The 25,249-nt window shown below is 31.8% G+C and overlaps 2 protein-coding genes across 4 annotated transcripts in view; one reads left to right on the plus strand and one right to left on the minus strand.

Annotated features, from left to right (window-relative positions):
- LOC107455484 (uncharacterized) overlaps positions 1–25,249 on the plus strand; it is a 383,034-nt gene that overhangs the window by 317,006 nt on the left and 40,779 nt on the right. The window lies entirely within an intron of this gene.
- LOC107455486 (nucleolar and coiled-body phosphoprotein 1) overlaps positions 1–25,249 on the minus strand; it is a 49,908-nt gene that overhangs the window by 8,039 nt on the left and 16,620 nt on the right. Inside the window, exons 1-2 of one of the 3 annotated variants that reach the window (XM_016073072.3) lie at positions 22,574–22,747; positions 2,861–5,092 (exon numbers count right to left, since the gene is read on the minus strand). In XM_016073072.3, the coding sequence (XP_015928558.2) occupies positions 2,861–5,083 (2,223 nt within the window). In that variant the 5' untranslated portion in view covers positions 5,084–5,092; positions 22,574–22,747. Of the gene's footprint in view, positions 1–2,860; positions 5,093–16,161; positions 16,429–22,573; positions 22,748–25,249 lie in introns of those variants that run through there. The other 2 variants (XM_016073074.4, XM_016073073.3) reach the window with 2 other exon arrangements.

The raw sequence follows: 25,249 nt of genomic DNA on the forward strand, positions 1-25,249 counted from the left end.
TAGAATTTTACATTTTCGAGCGGACAATTTAAAATGATCCGTATAGTTTATAAATAAAGTATATTATAATTTTATAAGCTGGTTTCGTTTCTAATTCACATTTCTATTTTATTTTTACTCTGCTTCGAGATACGAAAATGTTCATCTCGGGCCGCATGCGGCCCGCGGGCCGCGAGTTTGACACCCCTGTTTTAAACTCTCATTAGAGTTTTTAGCACTAGAAAGACTGTAACTTAGTATATACCTATATTGCCCAAAGGCAGTCAAAATGACTGCATTGTGAAGGAATAATGTGTAAAGAAATTAGTTTAAAATGAACTTTTTATATTATTTATAGTTATATAACAAGTTATTAGTAAGTATTAACAATAACCAAAATTATATGTTGTACAAAAAGTCACAAAATTCTAAGAAATTGTGTCATTATATACATCATTGTTTTTCTAATTGAAATTAAAAAGTAGTCAAAATTACCTCCTTGAGCAATCTAGTGTTAAAGTGATTGGTGATTGATATTATCTACTAATGTTTGATTATAGTCACTTGATTGTTTGAATGTAGTCCCTTGGATCTTTTCGAGAGTGAAAAATAAATCAATAACATTAAGTTAAGCGTACAAAACCGTAGCTGTTGTTCCAGCAAAAATCTTATTTTCACTTTTACGAGTGCGTAATGTGCAGATTACAAAGCTATATATAGCTTGATTTGTTGTATATGGACAAAGGAACAAATGCCCACTGAGTGGGATGAAGGATCTATTTGCCCTATATACAAGAAAAGTGATAAACTCGAATGTGGAAACTACAGGGGAATTACCCTTCTAAATATTGCGTACAAGATCTTCTCCATTATTTTATGAAAGCGATTGGAGACCACCTACACCTCAGGAATCATTGGAAATTACCAATGCGGATTCCAGAAAGGAAAAACAACGACTGACCAATTGCATACTATCAGGCAGATCTTGGAGAAAACCAAAGAGTATAACATTGACACATACCACTTATTTATTGACCTTAAAGCTGCCTACGACAGCATCAACCGAGGAAAACTACTTGAGGCTATGTTCGAGTTTAACATCCCAAAGAAGCTAATCAGCCTCACAAGAATGACACTCAAAAGAGTTTCGTGCAGAATAAAAATCTCGTCAAGTCTCTCTGAACCATTCTTCACCGAAAAAGGCCTGAGACAGGGTGATTCCCTTTCTTGCCTGCTATTTAACATAGCTTTGGAAAAGGCCATTAGAGACTCTGGTATCAACACAAATGGAACAATCCTACAAAGAACTGTCCAACTACTCGCTTTTGCTGATGATATCGACATAGTTGGAAGAACAAAACGCTCAGTCATTGACGCTTTTGTAGCGCTTGAGAGGGCGGCGAAGGAGATGGGACTAGTTATAAATGCAGACAAAACTAAGTTTTTGATCGCAACAAATAAAACTCCTGATCGATCTCCTCTGAAGATAATGACTTACTCTTTTGAAACTGTTAACCAGTTCAAGTACTTGGGAACCTTGATCTCTAGCCACAACAACCTGAAAATCGAAATAAATAACAGAATTTCCATGGCTAACAGAAGTTTCTACGGCCTCAGAAACCAACTGAAATCCAAGTTCATCAGTGTGAAGACAAAGTTAACCATCTACAAAACTTTAATCAGACCTATAGTTACGTATGGAAGTGAGTGCTGGACCCTAAACAAAACAGAGGAGGAAAAACTGCTAATTTTTATAAGAAAAATTTTGAGAAAAATCTTTGAATATCTTCAAGAGAATAACGTAAGGAGAATTCTTCACAACCACGAAATTTACAAAAAATATGACAAATTCGGTGGGACCGACATTGTGAGAACTATTAAAGCATCGCGCATTAGGTGGCTGGGCCACCTCTTCAGAAATTCTGATGCCGTCCCTGCCAAAAAAGTGACTTTTTCCACAATTGAAGGGACGAGGCGTAGGGGACGACCTCCTACAAGATGGATAGACGACGTTGAAAAGGACCTCAAGCTATTGGGACTCAACCGATGGCGGGCCGTCGCACCGGACAGGGCCAGATGGAGGAAAATCTGCGAGTCAGCCTTGGCCTGTGAAAGGCTATTGAGCTTATGAAGAAGAAGAAGAATGTGCAGATTATCTAGTTAATTTCATAAAGGAAGCATTCTTTTTGACTTTTCAATGGATCACCTTAGCTAATCTGTACATTAACTAGATTATCTATAGAATAAATGATTTTCTATAGACTATTTGATTTATTTAAAATTTGAGTTCTCAGAAGTCAATTTCATTCAAATTTTCTACCTTACCTTGCCATGTGAAATTACATTATTTAAAATGATGTACAAAAAATATATATACCCTATTACAATTTCAAATTTTTTTCAGCTATTATTAGTTAAATTAATAAAATAAAATAAATATTTCCTAAGAAATATTTTTTGCATAGCATTAACTTTGGATAAACGAATTTTATAATTGTGTGCAAAAAATTTTACGATTCGTTTTTAAAGTTTGCGAGATATAGCGAAATACGCTACAAGTAAAATTAACATTAATGGGTTCAAACTTTGAATCGCAATCCTGACCAAACTGTGAGAGCCATATTTCCCACATTGCGGCTACCCTCCATATTTTGGGGATCAGAAAATCGAATCCGTTGAAAAAAAGGTATGTTTATTCAGAGAAGATATGTTTTTGTGTCTTATTTCGTAACTTAAAATATCATGTGCAGTAATTAATTAGCATATTTGAGGTTAACTTCGCGAACCATTAAGATTGAGTCCTAGAATGTTGAGATCCGATCATTAGATCAAAAATTATTCAGGGTGAACCGTTAATTACTTAGCGCACTGTACTACTTACCTCTCTGTGTGAATATCCTCTTAGTGATGACCTACCGTAAGCATAATATTTTACTAGATGCAGCCAACACTCGTCACAAGAACACATGGGTGCCCCGAACAAAGAACCCTCATCTGACGAGGAACGGCGTAGAGCATGTGGTCTCTGGAGGTAACCACTTTCAGGTTTATTGCGTTGAGAATGACCTGATCTGACTGAAGGGGTATCAGAACGTAAAGTCGTTCTTCGACTGCGAAGTTTACGAATAAGTTCTCTTTCCTCCCAAGACAAATCAGATCCCCAGCTCTCCGAATGCTTTCTTCCACGATTCCTTTGCGCACCTATAAAATTATCGTAATAGTCATCACATTTTCCACGCTTCAGAGGTATGTCACCAGCGAACGACCGTCTGCAGTGTTTGCAACCTCTAGTTCGATGGTGCGAAATCTTTCTTTCCCTCTTACTTTTTTTGGTGGAGTTGGAGGGCAATGATTCTTTATCGCTGTGTGGCTGAGATTCGGGATTGTTTTCTTGAGTGGCTTCGGAAGATATTTGATCGCCACGAGTTATCCCACTGTCTTCAGAATGGGATTTGGCTGATTTGGCTTCCATCTGAGACGCAACCGCTTCCTGAGGTTTCTTGCCAAAGCCGATTGGCGTCTCATTTGGCGTCGGACTAGATTTAGGTGCACCACTTTCTTTACGATAACTAGGGAATCGTTTTGGTAGCTGTGCTGACTGCTGCGGGGTTGCAGATGACTGCTGTGTGATTGCGGAGGACTGCTGCTTGACTGAAGTTGAATGCTGTGAGGATGTACTAGGAAGAACATCATCAAATTGTTTTTCAGTTTTAATTTGTTTTACCGCAATTATATTTTCTAAATTCTTTTTCTCTTTCGATGTTGAATCAGAGCGAGTAACTTTTTGAACTATTTTAGTAGCTAGTGATTCATTTGTCAATTTTGAAATCGCAACAGAGTCGTTATCTGACTTGTTTTCAATTATATCTTCTAAAATATTTTTTTCTTTTGGTGTTGACTCAGCACGTGTCAATTTTTGAGAAGTTTGAGCTGTATTAACAAATGATTCATTTGGTAACCTCGATAGCACAACCGATTCATTGTTCTGTGATTTACTTTCAGCTTTTTCTTCAGGTTTTCGGACGGGAATAATTTCCTTTTTTATGCCTGATTTTTCTACATTACTTATTTCTGAGGACACTGTTTTATTACGATCAAGACTTGAATCAGATCTGGTCTGTGCGTGTTTGAAGGGACCAGAATTTTTCGCCGCATCTGTTACTGATGCCAAGAAACTTTTGTTTGGCTTTAAAGGAACTGATGTGTTTACTACAGTTTTCACAGGTTCTATAGGAGGGGGAGGTGGGAAATTAAATATTTTAGAAAGTGCTTCTTTTTCTGGCTTAAATGCCTCAGTTTTACTAGCATTTACAACTTTTTTAATATCAATTTTCTTCTCGTTCAAGATTAGCGGATTCTGAGCATTTTGCTCAATATTTTCTGACGAACTCTGAAACTTTTTTATCAATTCAGCAATGACAGGTAATTTATCTACTGATCTCTCCACTTTTTCCACTGAACTGGATGGTTTAGGTACATTCAGTTTAGATGATGGTGTAATAACAGGTGGTTCTGGTACTTTGATAATCATGTCTGATGGCAATTCATCAACGCTATTGATTACTTCAATATCTAGTTGTTCTTCACCTTGTTCCTTTGTTGAATCAGTTTTTCCTTCACTACTGGATTTTTCTAATGATTCAAGTGGATCCTGTAATACTTTTGTATCAAATTTTACTACCCGGGTAAGATTTGAGACTGCTTTGCTATGCAAATAGGAATTATTTCCTTTAGTTCGTTCAGATATAAGTTTGCCTACATCGTTCTTAACATTAGAGTCGGGAACTACATCTGATTGCTTTACTTCGGTATCAACACTCTCTTCCTTATTATTTGGTTTTGAAAACCCTTGGGGAAAATCTTCGGTGCTTATGTCTATAAGGTTTCCATTTGTGGCAACACTGTCGTGTGATTCTAGATCTGAAGCGAAGGAGTCGATAACAGCTGAGAGCTGTCCCAGTGCTTCAGATGTTGTGGCAGATTCGTTATCCTCGAAGATTGGATTGACTGTTGATGTTTCTTCAAAGTGCACCTCAGTCTCTTCGGGTAAAAGAGTTGGCTTCTTCCGATGAGCCTTCCAGTGAGTAATCAGCTGTTTCAACATTCCTCTTCCCTGTAAATAAAGAAAAATATTAAAGATATTTTTTCATAAGCTTATGACAAATAATTGTTTCCATGACTATTCAGAGAAACCCACTCAAAACCAAATATAGAAAAGTTATAGAATGAAGAATTTCTTATAACCGTCGTTGAACAGCCGACCCAATCTTTTGGGTATGCGACTACTAATGTTCAACTCCACAGCATTGTAATTTTGAACCCAATCCAGAAGACGACGAAACTCCTGCATGAAGTATTGGGAGAAAATCGACTTCGTGGAGGATAAAACTAACCCACACTTGCGCTACATTGAGAAGAAAGTCACGAAAACCTCCCACGGTTAGCCTTTCGGCAAGGGAACTCTAACCAATGATCCATCTACCGCTGAGAATATTTGACGTATTGAGCAGACTCAGGGTTTTGAGCATTCTCCACCCAACGTGATGATTCAGGTTCGAATCCCAGTGATGGCTTGTCGATTTGAACTTTCCCTACTCGCATCAACCACAATGATGACATAAAAATATTTTTAGTGGTAGGAGGATGGATTATAATCTTTATACCGTCGGGCTAATCGTGGGAGGTGTAGATGATTTTCTTCATCCATGTAACCCAGATGCAGGCTATCTCCATCAAAAAGTCCTCCACAAAGGCTAGTTTAACTCCAGGATTTCCGTTATCTGCTGGGTTGAGTTCAAAATTACGACACCACGTAGTTGGACTTTGATAATAGTAAGACTGAATTTCGGTTGGCTGTTCAACGTCATATTAAAATAAAATAAAATTTTTGATATCAATTCCAAACACCCATTCACAGAAAAAAGGAAACTCACTGGGTTGGATACGTATGAAAAACTATGGTTATCGATATGAATTTCTTTCATTGAAAGAAATAAAAAAGAATATTCATGAAAACTTACACTTCACCCATTTAGTGGCAGATTGTTCAGACTAGTGGTATAAAAATCTCGTGAACAAGAGTCAATGAAATCCTTGGAAGACCTATCAATGAATCCTTTTCGAAATTCAATTATTTTCTAATTAAAACATTTTCTAATTTTAGAAACAGGTGGAAATCAGTGGAGACTAGTGAGAATCTAGGATGATGATGAAATTCCAATTCCTCTAGCTTTGCCATAGTCATGTGTGTAGTGTGTGGTTTGATGATGCCGTGGCATAATACAAGAGACAATCTCTTTACCACTCTAGGCAAATTTTTCTTAAGATTTTGATGCATTTTGTCTAGTTAGTTGCAGCATATTTCTTTTGTGACCCATGAACCAGGTTTCATTGAATCATAATGGATCACCCCTGTGTTGGAGCACCAAACACTCACTATCAACTTTTTTATGAATGGAGTACTATCACTTTGGAGTATGCTCTGGTGATTCATCCTTGTTTTTAGCTAACACTAGAACCCAATACATTTTTAATATTTCACGTGGTCTCCGATGTCGTAGTTCCACGTAAGAACTGTTTGCTGTGTTATAGTTTCTAATAACACTTGGGTTGGCCAGACTCGGCACTCATTGGCCCTTGGAAAAAAAAGCACCACAAAGGTAAAATTACATCTTAGCTCAGAACCCCACGGATAGGTGGCAGCACAACTCATTCGTAAGCCGATTTCTCATTTTAGACATAGATCTGAAGGGGAAGAAAATTTTATCCGGATCCTTATACCCGTGGTACTGCTGAGCAACCGGCTACAGGACTTTCGATTCCGCGGATTTTACGAACACGCATGCACGGTCTTAACGGAGGTGAGAATGGAATTCCGGTCCCTCCGACCACATTTTGATTTTCTAACCACTGGACTACCACACTACCGTAAGAACTCCTTCATAATAATACGAATTTGCGATTGCTATCTTCTCAATTAAAATAAATTTTAACAAAAACATTATTAGAACCTATGATAATTTCTTAAAGCAGGTAAGACATGTAATATTTTAACAAAAAAATTGCAAAATATTAAGCCAAAGTCAAATATAAACGTAAGTGAAATAAAAAATTATACATAATTAAACATTAGTCAAATCAATAAGTCAAATTAGCGTCAAACAATAAATTAAACGTAAGTCAAATCAAAAATTGGATATATAGTAATCCCTGTTTCTAAGTTCTTGTAAAGACTAAGCTCAATAGTGCAACAGACCAAGGAGGGTCAAGGTCTACTGTGTCCATCGTAGTTTATTTGATCTTGTTATCAGGGATGTCAGAGAAAATGTTCCAGCTAGATGGTCAGTCAAACACGGAACCCCCAGTGTTTAGTCCCCAAGAATGCTTGGTACTTATTTCATTAACCCATTGAAAGAATAAATTAGACGTATCCAACAAAGAAATTTCACTGTTGACAATATGATATATCTTGCCTTATTTCTATATCGTCTTTAAGCTCTCCATAGGTCAATAAGTTCAAAAAAAAATGAAGAATAGCTTTCATAACATAAAAATTTAAAACTTTTGTACTGAGTATTACAGCACAACACGCTAGTAACATAATTTATTTCCGATTCATAAGCAAACGGTCATCGCTTACCACAAATTATCATAAAAGAAGTAGAAAGAAAAGGTGTTTCGGAAAAGAGGATAATAATGAGCAAAACCTTGACCGACATATTATCAATTCAGTATTTAGAAAAGCTTATAAAAAAAGGCTTAAAAATCTTTCTAAATCACAAGTCGTCACTGTAACCTTGTCTGCTTCTCAGAAAAATTATTTAAAAAAAATAGTGAATCTTTTTAATTAAAATTAACTTTAGTGTGGTGCAAGTTTTTTATTATTTACTAAAAGCTTTGAATCGGCAGATTATTTTAAGCCCCTCCCCAATTCTAATCAACAAAACTCAATCCCTTTTCTCTTATGTTTTCGTTATAACTGACCTACAAATCGTCGATGAGCTTTGCATTTACAACCTGTATTAAAATGCGTGTTAAAAGGACATACATAGCTTAAAATGTGTACTGAAGAAAATTGACTTAGCTTAAAAAATGCGTACTTAAAAAAGTGTGTATTAAAAAATATACGTTGTTTAAAATACGTATTTAAGAAAGTAGAAACAGATCGAATTCCTATTTGAGAAAATGGACAAGGCTAAAAGTGCATATTTAAGAAGATGGACATAGATCAAAATGCGTAGTTTCAAGAAAAATATATACATTTCTCAAAATACGGATTTAGGAAAATTGACACAAATCGAAATGCCTATTTGAAAAAATGGGCATAGATAAAAATCCGTATTTGAGAAAATGGACATAGCTCAAAATGCGCATGTAAGAAAATATACGTTGTTCAAAATGCGTATTTAAGAAGATAAACACTGCTTAAAATGTGTGTTTAAGAAAATATACATTGTTCAAAATACGTATTTAAGAAGATAGACGCTGCTTAAAATGCGTATTTAAGAAAATGTACGTTGCTCAAAATGCGTATTTAAGAAAATAGACACTGCTTAAAATGTGTATTTAAGAAATATACGTTGTTCAAAATAAGTATTTAAGGATAGACACTGCTTAAAATGTGTATTTAAGAAAATATACGTTGCTCAAAATGCGTATTTAACACTAGATTGCCTAAGGAAGTCATCTTGATTGCCTTTTATTTCAATTAGAAAAACAATTATGTATATAATGACCCAATTTCTCAGAATTTTGTGACTTTTTGTACAACATATTATTTTTTTTTATTGTTAATATTTACTAATAACTTGTCATATACCTGTAAATAATATAAAAAATATCAAAAATTAATTTAAAAATTTTTTTTTTACACATTAGTTACTCTTTNTTAGAATTTTGTGACTTTTTGTACAACATATTATTTTTTTTATTGTTAATATTTACTAATAACTTGTCATATAATTGTAAATAATATAAAAAATATCAAAAATTAATTTAAATTTTTTTTTTTTTTACACATTAGTTACTCTTTCACAATCCAGCCATTTTGGCTGCTTTTGGGCAATATAGGTATATACTAAGTTTCTATCTTTTTAGTGTTAAGGAAATGGACACAAATCGAAATGCGTATTTAAAAAAATAAACATAGCTAAAAAGCGTATTTTAAAATAGACATAGTTAAAAATTCCTATTTAAGAAAATGGTCGACGACAAAAAAAAAATGCCACTTTTCGAAGTTAAAACTCAAATCTGAACTATTTAACCTGGAATTTCGTTTACTTTCTTAAACACTCTATAAGCATAATCATTACGGAACTAAGTACTCGATCACTGTCTGGTGTTGGTGTGGCTAAGTATATTACAAATATAACTTTTCAGATGATAACTTCGTATTCAGATCTCCTAGCGATAATTGGCATTTTTAAAAAAAAATTCTACAAGTATATTTACAACAACTTAATACTACAACCCAAAGAAAGTTAGTCTCCCATTTCCAGGAAGGGAATGGAATGATTTAATAGACCAAACCAATTTTTCTTGAAGGAAATGGAATGTCTCATCAGAGAATATACTAAAACAAAATTAATCTAAGATTTTAATTAACATAAAGGAATGATTTAATGGACTGAGACGAAGTTAGTCTCATATTTCCGTGTAAGTAAGTAATGATTTTATTCATTACATTACGTTATTAATGACAATGATAAATATTTATAAATGATTCAATAAATTATTTATCAGAGAGAGATTTAAATGCTCGGTTGAAAATCAAGAACACCTCTCACAGATGGAAGTGAGACAAACTCAAACCTATGATAAATCAATACTCTTGGAGTCCGAAGGATAATAATTTAATTGGATTTATAAATAATTTAATAAATTATTAATCAGAAATTAAATTATTAGGCTTTATAAATAATTTAATGAATTATTTATCAGAGAGAGGTTTAAATGTTCCGTCTAAAGTTACTCCGTTGGATAAGTGTACGAATTAAAAAACATAATTATTATTCTTACAAAATTGCTTTAAATTAGCAAATTTAAAGTCACATAAAATAAAACAAAACTGGAAGAAAGTAATAATGAGGCAGCTTACATATTAACAATTCTGTTGCAAGCTGTAAATTACTGCCCCTACTTCACAGAATGAATTATCTGTCCTACTGATTATTTGTTTCGAGTTATTCATTCTGTAAATAACAACAACACGCCACGATTTGTCCATTTTTGTATGACCTGCCTAGTGCTACAATATGTAAGAACATACAAAAGTTATAAAACTAATGATTCTGAACGATTTAAATTTCGACTGTTATTTAATAACTATTTCGTAAAAAATACGTGTTACTTTCAGAACAGTTCCAAACAAGGTAAGCGTTCTAAAATATCCATTATGTTAAATATCCATCACTTTTCATAACGACTGTCACTATTAACTACTCAGCCGGCCACGTGTTTAGCATGCCTTCTTTTCACATATTTAAATACCCGTTACACCTTAAATCATCTACTCTTCGTTATTTTTCCTTTCTTTCAGAGAAAGTAACTTCATTGACCTAGTTTCGATCCTGTTTTTTATTTTTCTTTATATAAACAAGGACGCACCCGTCCCCCCTCCTCGGTTGATATAATAAGACAGAGCAACCGGTTTCAAACTATGATTATGTCGACAGTGATAAAGGTCGGTTTCTAATAAGTCTTTTACGTAACTGGTAAAAGATGCTGTTACCGACATTTGTATTGAAATCGACCGCAACACTCAGCTGGATTAACGAGTAAATATAATTGACATAAATGTGACCATGTGGTTAATTGAGTTCATAAATTCTGAGTGGTCCATCTTTTTTAAATGATTCTGCTTCAGTAATTTTAATTAAATTGACCTAAGGATAGCACTAGGAAACATTTTTTTCCGGTTGCATAAGTTTTTAATAATTTTTTTTTAACACATCATAAAATTTTCCGCTGATTTCAAATCTGCAATACGTTTCTCTCTCCAAGTTACAGATTTTTTAAATAATAGGACATGAGCCGCGATGGCTCAGGGGATAGAGAGTTCGCCTTCCAATGCGGTGAACCGGGTTCGAATTCCAGTCGATACGAATGCGACATCCAGCTTGCACCGACCACAGAGCTGACGTGAAATATCCTCAGTGGTTGACGGATGATGGGTTAGTGTCCCTTGCCGTCAGGCTAACCGTGGGAGGTTCTCGTGGTCTTCCTTTCCATGTAACGCGAATGCGGGTTAGCTCCATCAAAAAGTCCTCCGCGAAAGCAAACTTCTCCCAATACTCGATCCAGGAGTTCCCTTGTCTTCTGGATTGGGCTAAAAATTACAAGGCTACGGAGTTCATTAGTTGTCGTAAACCCATAAAATTGGGTCGGCCGTTCAGCGACGGTTACAAAAAAAAAATAATATGACATTTTTAGTCTATTTTTTGTCGAAATGTACAATTTTCAAAGCGTTATATGTAACAGTAAGTCGTATAAATGTTGCAACAAACTTCTAGGGGAGTTAAGGTACATCATCAAGAATTAAAATTGCTTAGAAACCCATGCCCGGAAATGACGTTATACGTCGTTAAGGGAGCTTCCCTATTATGAACTGCTTCTTCGTGTGCTTCTAAACAGGTCATAATAGGGGAAACACCCCTAGCCGCGTACTACGACTTTTCCAGGCATGCGTTCCTGTGTGATTTTAATCCTGATAAGGTGTACTAACTCTCCTAGAAATTTCTTAACTACTTTTACAGTCCACACTTTTATACCTAGAACTTTTACGTGAAGACCTATAATATATGTCTTTAAACTTGTACATTTCGACAAAAAGTAGACTAAAAATACCATAATTTAAAAAAAATCTGTAGCTTTAGAAGTAAAACTAATTTCAGATTTGAAATCCCTACACCAGAATTAGTTCATATCAAGTATTTGTATAAAAGCTACAAAAAATTTGCTTCACAGTGTAATTTATGAAATTTTTTTTTGTGTGTGTTTGTTTGAGATACAAAGAAATAGCCATAATAATTTTTTTAAGTTAATAATCACGCGACAAACAATGTATAATAGTTTTTCCAAATTGCTTTTTAGTTTTTATTTTGGTGCAGATTATATCTTATTATATCTTCGATATCTTATCATATCTTATTACGGATATCTTCGATAAGATTAGATATTTATATTAATTTTATCGTTTTACCCAATTAGAAGAACTAATAAATGAAAAATATTCAACAAGTGGTGAGGGAGAGAAATTAGGTTGGGAAGCACTGTAGCATGTTACAACAAAAGTACAACCATTCCTTATTCTTTTTAACCATTTTAACGAAAAATTCATATTTTATTCTGTACCCTTATCACTTTCATCTCTCATTGTTATAAAATAAGTTATCGCGATGCTTACAAATTTGGCTTCTTGAGAATTTTTATTATCTTTCTATAGAGCCATTTTAAAAATCTCCGGTTACAGTTAATTTAACGTCAGATAAGCATCATATATTTCTAAACTATCTTTATTTCTAATCTGCGCATACAATACCGAAGCTCCCACATTTGGTCCTATTACGTTATTGAAAGAACCGAAAAAGGAATAACAGGTTTTAGTCTAGTTTCAGATACTTGCTATCTCAATTGAATATCTTAAAAACGATATTATAAGTTTATTTACAATTGCTCGTCACTGAAAGCGGAAGTCAACCATAATTCTTTTTTTTTTTAAATAATTTATTAAATTATTCATTTTCTTCTTCTCCCCAACTACTTTTATTCTTGATTTGAAAAACAACGCACCTAGCAATCATTTCGAAAATTCTCGAGCAGACATTTAATTATTCTATTAATCTCAATCAGTGTTAGTAATTTATACAGAACATACAGACAATTGCATGCGTATTAATGGAGAAAATGGGGAGTGGCTGTACAGGATGGCAACTAAACACTGTAACACTACAAATTAGGAATTAATATTAATCGTTTGATAAGATAAAGGCTCTCTCACGATTCCAGTGCAGACGATTACACTTTCTATAAGTGCAGACGATTTTTGTTTAAAGCAAAATATTTAGAATCAGCTTAAAGGTGACATCGAAAAGGTTGATGGTTAAACGGCTGAACTAAAGTAAATTTCCATTTATAGTGTTCGTCATATTTGTGTATTTATTATTTCTATTTAACTTCTGCACGATAAAATAATTCGATATTTGTAACAATATTTTATAGCCACCCTGTAATGCACTGAGGTGATAAAGTCATGGAATTCCTCTTAATATCGTGTCGGACTTCTTCAAGCTCTTCAAGGTGCAGCAAATCGACGTGGCATGAACTCAACAAGTAGTTGAAATTCTTTTGCAGGAATATCCAGCCATTTGGACTCAAAAGTCCACAATTGCGAATACAGGATTTTGTGCACGAACTGACCTCTCGACTATATCCCATAAATGTTCGATGGAATTCATGTCGGGTGACTTTTGTCATTTCTGTACTTCAGTGTTTTTTTTTTTTAATCTATTTTTTTTCTGTAAACAAAAATTCCTCAATAATGTAAATTAGTAATTTGTAGTTTTAATTATCCAACATGAAAAACAACTTGTAATAGACTTAAAGATTTTTAATTTAACAAAAAAATCACACAAGAATTCGAAATATTTTATTCAAAAGTTAAAGTTTTGAGACAGTATAACACAGTTCATGTTTTTAATGCTTAGCTTAAATATATGTTATAATTTATCACACAATAATACTCCTGTAGCTTAGCAATTAGTGTAAACGAATTTCACAGAGAATATATAGGAGTGAATCTAGTTCCTGCCTTTTAATTAATCCTTTCTTATTTTTTCTATTGAAGCAGTATGCTAATGGTTTTATTCATTCGATAAATTTGCGCATATACTAAATTAGCTTTACATATTCTTACGTTCCTTGAATATCCTACAGACACTATGCGACGCTTCGTGTATATAAAGCTGGAAAATCAATCAGCTAGATTTATGTGTACAAAACAAACTTACAGCAGCGTCGCTGTGTGCGAAACTCATTTGCTTAATCCTTAAAGAATTATAACTCTATTTCTCAAGTGAAAATATTGGTGTTTATTTTATCAGTTTCAGTATCAAAACAGGAAATAACGCACCTGTGGCTACTCGTCTTTTGATTATTAAAGAATCTAAGAAAAAAGTCTCACATTCTGCTATCGTCAGAAATTTTAGAATTCTAAAATCAACTGTTGGCCACATAGTAAAGAAATGGAGGGAAGGAAAAAGTGTGCTCGATCTTCCAAGGTGAGGAGCCTCTCCCTTCTCCCAATACGTCAAGATGTGTTAATCCGAAGAAAGTCTACACAAGAACACCTATCAAATATGCAAGGCGATGGCCACCGAACAAGGACTCTAAGTGGGTAAACCCACCGTCTGAATGCAGCTGAATTGTGTGCACGAGTTCCTGTAAAATAACTTCTCACCCGGACAAAGTGTAGGATGATCTGATTAAAATTTCCAAAGGATCGCGAAGCATAAAAAACAAGAAGGTCCTTTGAGGTGATGAATTCAAATTTGTTTGGAAAAGATGACTGACATTTAATTTGTGTATTGTTTAACATTATGTATTCTAAGTATGTGTATATAGTTTATCATTATCGCGAAGCATAAAAAACGAGGTCCTTTGGAACAATGAATCCAAATTTAATTTGTTTGGAAGTGATGACCGGCGTTTAATTTGTATATAGTTTAACATTATTTATTCTAAGTATGTAGTTTAATATTGTGCCAACCGCGATCCAGCCGCCCCTTCATCCTAACGCACAGAATCGAAATTTTCCTTCATTAAAAAATAATAAATTGTTGCTGATGGCTCTCATCAAATGAATTTTCAATTTATCTGAATAGAACATTTACCAGGTGATCATTGTTTTAGCTACTCCCAGATGCAAGCAAAAAGAGTGGCTTCCATCCATTTTTTTCGCATTAAAAATTTCAAAAAAATTTTTAAAAAATCAAGAAAAATACGTATAAGAATACATAATGTTAAACTATATACAAATTAAACGTCGGCCATCACTTCCAAACAAATTAAATTTGGATTCATCATTCCAAAGGACCTTTTTGTTTTTTATGCTTCACGATAATGCTAAACTACATACAAATACTTAGAATAGATAACTCATTCGATAGATTTTTTAGAATAGATTTTTTGTATTATGAACATTTAGGAGATATTCTAGGATATTAAGGTGAATAATTTATTTGAAAGCTATAATATCAAAATTACATGGTGTAAATTTTTTTAGATACTCAAGAAATTTAACAAAGTGTGATGAAAGTTGTAAGCTTCTCGTACTCTTACAGATCTTGGACTTATTTACTTAATTAATTTAATTAGCAGACTATTTCATTATGTTTTCTGCATGTATATATAACATGTAAACTTAAATCAATGATTGTTCTTATAAATATTTAGTATTATACTAACAATTTTAATTGAAATTCAAAAACACATTTGGACTATGGACGCAACCCGAATGATATATAAGAAAAACCTATGACAAAATATTGCAATTATCGGTATTTCGTAAGAAATAAGGAGAGACGTCAAGAAACTTTGAATTACAAATAAATAACTAATAGATTTAGGTTAGAACAGGCGTTTCCATTACATTTAAAATGCGTGATCTTTATATTTTGTAATTATTTCATTAGTATTGTATTATGCCATTAGTAGTTTAGTAATTATTTCATAAATTTCATAGTTTATTGACAAATATCTTTAACTTAGTTGAATTTTATAGATAACATTCTTACTAAACCGTTTGTTAATCTATAGGTCTTTCTATTTTCAAAAATGAGAATTTGTGTTGTATAATGAATATTTACAATACTAATTTCAAATTAAAATGAAAGAGATCTGGTCGTTTATTTTTAGTCTTGACTTTAAAAAAAAGGTTAGAAACCCCCGCAGAGGAGGAATAAATAAAAAAAAAATCACTTGAAAACTCATTCTCATGAAAACTCGGTATCACTGCCTAATATTTCTCAACTGCATTTCTTAACTATTTAAACAGTAACTAAAATATCAGAGTTCGAATATTAGAATTCTTTGAAAATTAGAAAAGTTCGAATATCAAAAATCTTAAATCAACAAGTTTGATTCGAAAATAAATATCTCTATATTTTTAAACAGTTTTAAACTTACCTTTTTATTCCTTCAGACGATAAATGTTTAATCAAAACAAACGATAAATGTTCTAAGACTCGTTGCACATGGACGTTTGTTTTCACTCCAAATGAACTTCTCGAGCTAATGAACCCGAAAACAACTCAGATCAACACACAAACACCCATTCGAATGATGATTGGAAGTTGAAAAAAAGGAAAAGCAATATACCAAATAAAAATTCTGTGTTCGTATTTGCATCGTTCCAAAAGTAGCATCTTCTCCCCTGAATAGATGGAAGGAAACTCGTTCGCTTCCCTTTGTTCTGGACAATGAGTTCGTTGCTTTAACCTCTCTCTCTAAAAGGTGAACGCTAATGACGATACTTTCAAGTCTTTCATTAGAATCACTTTTATTTTCCATTTCTACCGATTTTTGTTTCCGTTCTACATCTTAAAAGTTAAATATTCTTCCAGGACAGTGGACTTTAATTTTCTATTACCAGGATTGATTATTTCTAATAATTACAATCGAAATAACATTAAAATTAGCTACTAAATACAATAAATATTATTTAAGCGGTTTTTGTATCTGTTAAGCAGTGAACTAATTATTTCTTTTAAAAATTATTGAAAATCTTAATTAGATACTCTATAAATCTACATTGCTACGTTTGATTATTTCATTAAAATATTAATCAAAATAATTGCAAAGTAGACTACCAATTAAGATAAATATTATTTATGCTGTTTTACATTTTGTTATAAATTGGACTAATTATTTCTTTTAAAAATTAGTGAAATTCTTATTTAGGTATTATCACATGCACCCTTTACATAATGTGACAATTTACTCTTTTATTTAAATCTAGTCTTTTAATTTTTAAAATTTTATTTCCTATTTTATATATAACAATTTAATTTTATTTCATGTGAAATTTTCCATGTAATTTTCTTAAATTAAAGTTGTTGTTTTTCCGCAATTTAAGCATATAATTTTCTTAAAATGCCTTTGTCTGGCTAAATTTCACTTTTTTTTTCGTAATGTATATTAATTTTCTGTTCGCCCTTCTTCGCTGGTCAACGCGGTCATCGCGCAGTGTGGCGAGTTACCCCTCTATTCCCACCTTTCTTTTTTCTTCATTTAGTTTTTAAGGGGGGCTTTCTTAACCAATCCCTTTCATCTGATTTTCAAACTTTCCCCTCTTTAAATTTAATTAGCTAACGCTTTTCTGATTCTACCAGTTAACGAATTTTTGAAGATGCTTTAAGATTCCCTCTCGAGATGCTTGCCTTTTTTTTTTCTTTTTTTTCTTTTTTTTTTTTTGAACAGCCAACCCAATTTTTGGGTTTACAACTACTAATGTTCAACTCCGTAGCCTTGTTATTTTGAACCTAATCCAGAAGACAAGGGACTTTTTATAGATGAAGGTTGACATTGTCTATGACTACTCTCCCCAGATTGGTGACCCGGACATGATGTGAACATGCCTACCTTGGCAGAAGCGCCCACTACGATTTGAACAATCCAACTTCGATCGTAGAACAGTTGACTTGCTACTAGTGAAGACGACATTGACCTCCACACGCTGTTGCTTCTCAGTCTCGATCACACACAACGCTCAGCGTATACGATCGACTACTAAAGGCAACACAGAAGTGACCACGACATTGAACTTAATAGAGCTCTCATGATCGGCACGCAAAGGTACGGTGATTTTAATACAGCTCTCCCGACTTCTCACAAACAAACAGCAATGAATCAACTAGTGGTGTCCGTTCATTGAATTCTATCACAGGTATAATTCTGGTGGAGTAATACTGTAGTGTATAAAATATAAATATACAAAAATATAATTCCAATAAATTAGAATTCCAATAAAATATAATACATTACGAAAATATTATTCCAATTCACTAGTATATAAGGCATGTTAACTCGATTCGATGGTGGGGTACCTTTTCATACATGTAGGTTGACATTGTCGATAACTATTTTTCTTACAGGTATAAATGTAGATATTCAATTTACAGAAATTAATTACGGTTTGTGGATTTAATTAAAATTAAAGGCTGAGAAATAGGTTGTAAAAACGTAAATCTCGTCGATACGGGCATAAGTCCGTATCTCGGAGAGAGAGGGGGGCAGAGGGTACACCCCTTGGTGTCACCAAGCAAGCATCATCTTAAAGCATCTTCAAAAATTCGCTAACTGGTTTAGACCCAAAAAAGCGCTAGCCTATTAAATTTAAAGAGGGGAGAGTTTGAAAATCAGATGAAAGGGGTCGGTTAAGTAAGCCCCCCTTAAAAAACTGAATGACGAAAAAAAAAGGGTGAGAATAAAGGGGTAACTCTCCCCACAGGAAGTGCAATGACCGCGTTGACCAGCGAAGAAGGGCGAACAGAAAATTAATATATACGAAAGAAAACGAAATTTTACGAAAAGAAAAGTGAAATTTTTCTAGAAAAGATATTTTAAGAAAATTATATGCTTAAATTGTGGAGAAAGAAACAACCCCAATTTTAAAAAATTACATGGAAAATTTCAAATGAAACTGTTATAAAATGTGATTAAACTGTTATAAAAAAAGGGAAATAAAGATTTAAAAATTAAAAGATTAGATTTAAATAAAGGAGTAAATTGTCACATTAAACAAAGGGTACGTGACAGATCTATTTTCAGCTTTAATTATTTCATTAAAGTAGTAATCAAAATAAGGAACATATAAGTTAAATATTTATTGCGTAGTTTTATAATTTGTTGTTGACGGAAATAATTAATTCTCTTAAATATTATTAAAAATGTTTTGTTTGTATTTTTAATTCTCGATTGATGCGTTTATAATTATTTCCTTAAATTTTAAATAGCTCAAATAAACAATCAATAAATATAAATATCATGTACGCTTTTTTTTTAATTTCTTCATGTAACAAACCGATTGAATGCTTTGAGATTTATTGAAAACAATTTCTACAAAATAAATATTTTTTTAAAGTTTAATCGAATAATTTGTAAAAATAAAGCTAAAAATATTCCAATTAGGTAACTGGAAAGAATAAATATGATATAAAAATATTTAGTACTTATTATAAATGTATAAAAAAAAATATCTAAAATCCCAAATTTTTCCTCAGCCTTATTTGAGAATATATTAAGCCGAAATATACCAATGTCACCATATAGTCGACTTAGCACTTCTACCAATAGGATAGAATGTCACACTAAAAAGTGCGGTCAAAACTACCAGAATATGGAAAAATTTACCGTGCTTATGAGAACACCAGAAAACTTGGTAATTTTTACCGAAGGGATCTGTTCATTTAGTTTGGTAAAATTAGCAAAAAATACGGTTTTATAATATGCGATAAAATTTGGTAAAAAGGTAAAATTTGATAACTTTATCATGATACCTTAGACCAGGGGTGGCGAACCTTTATACACCAACGTGCCATTTTTTCTAAAAAATTGTTTGATGAGGTCATAGACGTGCCGTCAAATAATTTTGACTTCGTGATTATTGGGAAAATAATAATTCTAAATACTATCAACTCAAAACTCTTTATTTACATTGAAAAAAAAAATTTGTACTGTCTCAGCTATACGCGTAATTCAACTTAAATCAACATCAGTGTGACTTCTGTTGTTGCAGATTAGATGACAAATAACTTATATTAGGTTGTAAGATGTTAGTTTAAGCAGGACTGTTTATTTTTTTTTTGTTATTTATTTATTGTTAGCTTGTTTTTTATGGTTATTAATTGCTTTATTAATTGCCAGTTAATTTTAGCATTCATTGTTAATTTTTTCATTAATAATTGTTTATTATTTTGCGTGTTTTTTGTGAATTTTAATTTAATTGTTACATATGCTTCATAGTTTAATAGCATTTGAGTAATAACAATTCATAGTGTAATAACAAATGTGATCGGTGACGTACCCAAAATATTGTGTCGGGTGCCATAAATGGCACGCGTGCCATTGGTTCGCCATCCCTGCCTTAGACCATCACATAAAAACTATTTAATCGGTTAAATTTACTTTTCAGATTTGTACTTTTTTCTAAATGAGTAATAATAAGAACTATATTTTAAAATTCAGAATTTCTAGTAAACCCTTATCGTGTGTACGAAAAAATTACCAAATGGATAGCTTAAATATCGTATATTTTGGTTTTATTTACCAGAATTATGAGTTGTTTTTTTATTGTTTTTTTAACGGAAATGTCATTAGAAAACAGCACGGTGATTTTACGGCAATTTTTTTTTTTTTTTTACCGAGTACTAATATGGCGGGAAAATCCTATGGCTGTTATATTTATTATATTTGTCACATTTTTTATTTTAACACTCTAATTGTTGTCACATTATCTCGAAAGTATTAATCACAAATATAAGTGCACTAATATAATAATGTAAAAATTACCCATCTGGTATAATTATAATAATTAATCGTAATATTAAGTACAATTAATATTATAATTACACCTTTTTGGGTAATTTATAACTTGAAATATTTCAGTACGTTGACACTGAAATTATTATCATTTATTTAACATAATGCGTTGATTCAAGATTTTAATTCGAAATATTAAAGAAAAAATCAATAATTAAGATAGAAAGAAATAATAATTTCTTTTACTTTTTTTACACAATCGATGAAAAATCAGTTCTTTTATTTGATTTGAAGCAAAACATAATCATATCTATGGGGTTATAATTTTGAACAAAACTCAAAAGGAACTCTTGCATCACGCTGTACTGCCCGAATTCTTCTTTGTAAAAAAATTTCATTGAAAATAAAAATACATTTTTCCTAAAAATTAAAAAAAATTGCCTGAAAATTAAAAAAAATTTCCCTAAAACAAATTACCCCCCCCCCCCGTGAAAATAAGAAAAAATTGCCTGAAAATAAATTTTTCCTTCAACTAAAATAAATTTTTTTCCCTAAAAATAATTTTTTTTCTTCCTAAAATAATTTTTTTCTTGTTTCAAAGTAACCTGAAAAACTTCTATAATTAAGAGAAGAGAACCTCCCACAGGTTGAATACCATAAATGAAACTCAAGGACTATCATGATTCGTGATGACACTGAAAGAAATTCTGGATCAAATTACGGTATAAAATGCCGACACTTGGTGTATCGTCCATAAAATCCATTTTTACCTTAAAATATTATACCTTAATTTTTACAGTAATATTTATTTAATTAGAGTGATTTTACTGTAATTATTAGTCTAAAAATTACGGATCAGATTTTTATATAGTATTTTTTTCCGTAACACGCGCCGGTAAAAATGGATTTTCGAGTAAAAAGTATTACCACCCTGAGTGCCGGTACTTTTACCTTAATGTGAGTCGAATGTTTTTATTGGAGCTACTTTAAACCAGTATATGCCAGCTGTAAAAAACATTCTGATCTCTCGTAAAACTAAACCGAGTACTACATCTCTTGAACCAATTTTACCTTAATGTTCTAATATTACCATTTTAATAATGAAATATGACAGCGAAGATGTAATAATGCAATTATCAATGCGGCACCAAAGTCGTGCAATTTTTTTGCAAAAACTAATAACTTGACAAAAGTTTCAGCGGCCCTGGGTGAAGAACATATTAGCTGCGTTTGAAACTTTTTACAACAAAACTCGCTACATTTTGCATAAGGAACGTGATGCTAACTATAAATTTGTAGCGTTTAAAAACGTATTACTATTATAAAAACATTCGAATTGCATTGAAATAACTTGAAAATTTACAGATATAAAATATTACATGCATTTCCGACTTTAAAATGTACCAATATGAATTGAATAAACTTGATAAATGGAACTGTTTCATTGCAGTCTTTTAGTTTAGCGGCTAAGCGATTACGCATTTTATTACCTTCTAAAAACAGGTCTGATTATAATACTGTGATTCTTAATTTGGTATCAAATATGTAATATATTGTAATTTTTATTACGATGACAAACATGTATATACATTATTTTATTGCACTGTATAATTTTTCTTCTTTTCAGTATATAAATAATTTGAATAGTAATATTGAGCAAAATTGAGAAGTACACAATTGAGTAATTTTACTTGTATGAACTAAGTATAATTTTTCTTCTTTTGGATTAAAAACCTATAATGTATAAAGTATAAGTGATACTCCAGGCATAATTAAGTACATATTATTCCAGTAATTCCAGTTCAATTCTAATTATTATCGCTCTATGCGAACAATTATGTATTATTTTAAGCATAATTTTTCATCGTTCAAATAAAAATTTTATAATGTATATATTTCGCTGTTCTTTTTTTTAATAAATTACTTATATTAGAAAACGAGCCGCCTTATAAAAAGTGTGTTTCATTTGAAATAATCATTAAAATGAAGAAAAAAAAATTCGGTCCTGTACTAAAATATCAAACACAACAGTGATATCAAAATATCTAAATCAACTTACGGTCTTAATAGCACAATCCTTCTCTTTAATTTCATCAAAAACATGGAAGAACGCGTAATCCGGTTCGTGTTTAAAGCAGCTTAGAGTGACGATCTCTATTCGATTGTGTTTCCGAGTCTAGAAACAAGAGCTGTGACGAAATCACAAGGACCAACAAATCAAAAAGGGTTGAATAACTAAAGCGAGCAAGTCATTAAAAAGCTGCTGCACTTATAAACTTGCTCTCAAAATCCAGCTCTTTTTCGTGTTTCTGGAGATTTGATTTTTCTTTTTCCTATGCGGGAGCGAGAAAATTATTACTTTTTTTTGATTGACACGGGGGGAAATAAAACGGTCATTGCGTCCACTATCTTTTCTTGCAGGTAACATTAAAACGTTTTGTATAATGATCCTTCAAAATATATATTATGATTGTCGAATATGCCACTTTATCAACCTCTTTTATTTCTCTAGAAAGCTTTGTGTTCTCTTTTTTTTCCCCTACTTTCTCTATTCAAATCTCTAGAAGGAAGAAGAAAAAAAAGTTTTAAAAGTGATTATTTCCGAGCCGGTAAATGCTTTATGACCACTTCAAAGTAATCAGTACACCGATGTTAAGTATAAAATTCCTCAAAAATAAACAAAGCGAAATGTGGGTTATGTTACACATTTTAATATATCTTTATGTTTAAAAATTATCAGCGCCTTATTAACATTAAAAAACAAGCTCGAATATATATATATATATTCGAACGTATATATATATATATATACATATTGATATCAAGATTGGGTCGTTGAACATCCGACCCAATCTCTTGTAATATAAAACAGAATCCAGAAAATAATTGAACTTCTGGATCAAGAATTGGGAGAAATTTTCCTTCCTGGAAGTCTTTTTCATGGAAGTAACCCGCATTTGCGTTATCTGGAGAGGAAAACCCTGATAACCTCCCGTGGTTAGCCCGATGGCAAGGGGACTCTAACTTATTCCGTTTACTATTGAGGATATTTTATGTCAGCACTGTGGTCGGTGCGGAATTCGTATCGACCAGTTGGGATTCGAACCCAGGTCCCCTCATTGGAAAGCAAGTGCTCAATCCCCTGATCTAATATGAATAAGGGCTTAACTTGCACTAAAAACCAGGGTTTGCTGATTTAAATCATAATTTAAATCAAATGATTTTTCAGAAAAAATCATTGATTTAAATCAGCTGATTTTTTTTTATATGTATTGATTTTCAAAGTTAAAAAACAGTGTTTAAAATTATTGATACTTTTATTATTTCCCTTTTTTAGTTTGAAAATTTGTTTTAAATATATTGCTGCATTAATTAATTTTACTTAACGAAATTACTTTCTTTCTTGGTGTGTGTTAAATTCCAACACATTTGAAATTACATTTTTAAACATCTTTTGATTCTTGAGATTGAAAGTACAGATTAAAGTAAACATTTCATGCTGTCTTAATATAGACTTGCATAGCTGTAGAAAGTAATTAATAAACATGATTTTTTTTCTCAAAAAAAATTGCAAATAATGTTAATTAAAATTCTACCTTTTGGTTTAAAAAGCATGGAATTAAAATCTACATTATATTTTATTGGTGGAAAATGTATATTTCTAAAGCTTGAGGTTATATTAAAAAAAATTACCCTAATATGCCAAAAATAGAAAAAAAATGCTGATGAATTCAGATTTTTTTTTCCTGATATAGTTTCATTCTTCCCTTTCAAACTCTTACAAAGTCTATTTGAAACAGTAGGATTATTAACTGGTAACTGGTATTTTTTTCTCATAATATGTTTACAGTATCAGATTTTCTATAAAGAAATTTTGTGAAAAAAAATTCCAATGAGTACACAGATTTTTGTAAAACATTTTTTGCTTATCTATTTTGGTATAGGATTGAAAATGAATATTTTAATAAAAAATATACATAGATTAAATATTTATTTATTTTTTAAAGAATGACTGTATTTATAAACACAATCTGTTACATTTATTTTGTCATTTTAAAAATCAAAAGAAAAAAAAAAGAAATCACAATTTTCAATTAAAATTATGGTTTGCTAATTGAATTTTTTTTACAGTTAAAGTATTCTTTAAATTCTCTATTTCATCTAGTCTTTAAATTTCAATCATGCATCTGTTTCAGAATGGTTGCTATGCATTCAAAGCTATGTATTACAAGAAAAATTATTTTAGTAAGTTAGAGCTTCCAAAATATTGTTATAATATTGTTTTAATATTAATTTAATTTTGATTAAACTCTTATAAAGTTTTTTTAGTCATAAATTAAAGCTCTTACAGTGTATTTGAATAAAAATTTAAAAAATCTGATTGAAATCAAAAAAATCCGATTGAAATACAAAAAATCACGAACTCTGCTAAAAACTCTACAGCTCAAAGAATCACACTGCAGCTCAGAGAAGGCGAATTGTTTTTCGCTTTTTTTCCCTTAAATAATGACCATCTATCCATTGCTATAGACAGATTTATCTTTCTCGAAGTCTTGATTTTATAAACTCGCACTTGATCTCAAGAGAAACAAAGAAAAAATGAATAAATACAATAAAAAAATAAAAGATTAGATGTTGCTAGATATAGATCTTAATATTTACCTCGAAATTTTTCAAAATATAAAAAGCTCGAGAGAGAGACAGAAACCGCTTCCAATTTAAGCTGTTAGATTAT

Source organism: Parasteatoda tepidariorum, chromosome 3 (assembly GCF_043381705.1).
Source record: "Parasteatoda tepidariorum isolate YZ-2023 chromosome 3, CAS_Ptep_4.0, whole genome shotgun sequence".
Classification (NCBI taxonomy): Eukaryota; Metazoa; Arthropoda; class Arachnida; order Araneae; family Theridiidae; genus Parasteatoda; species Parasteatoda tepidariorum.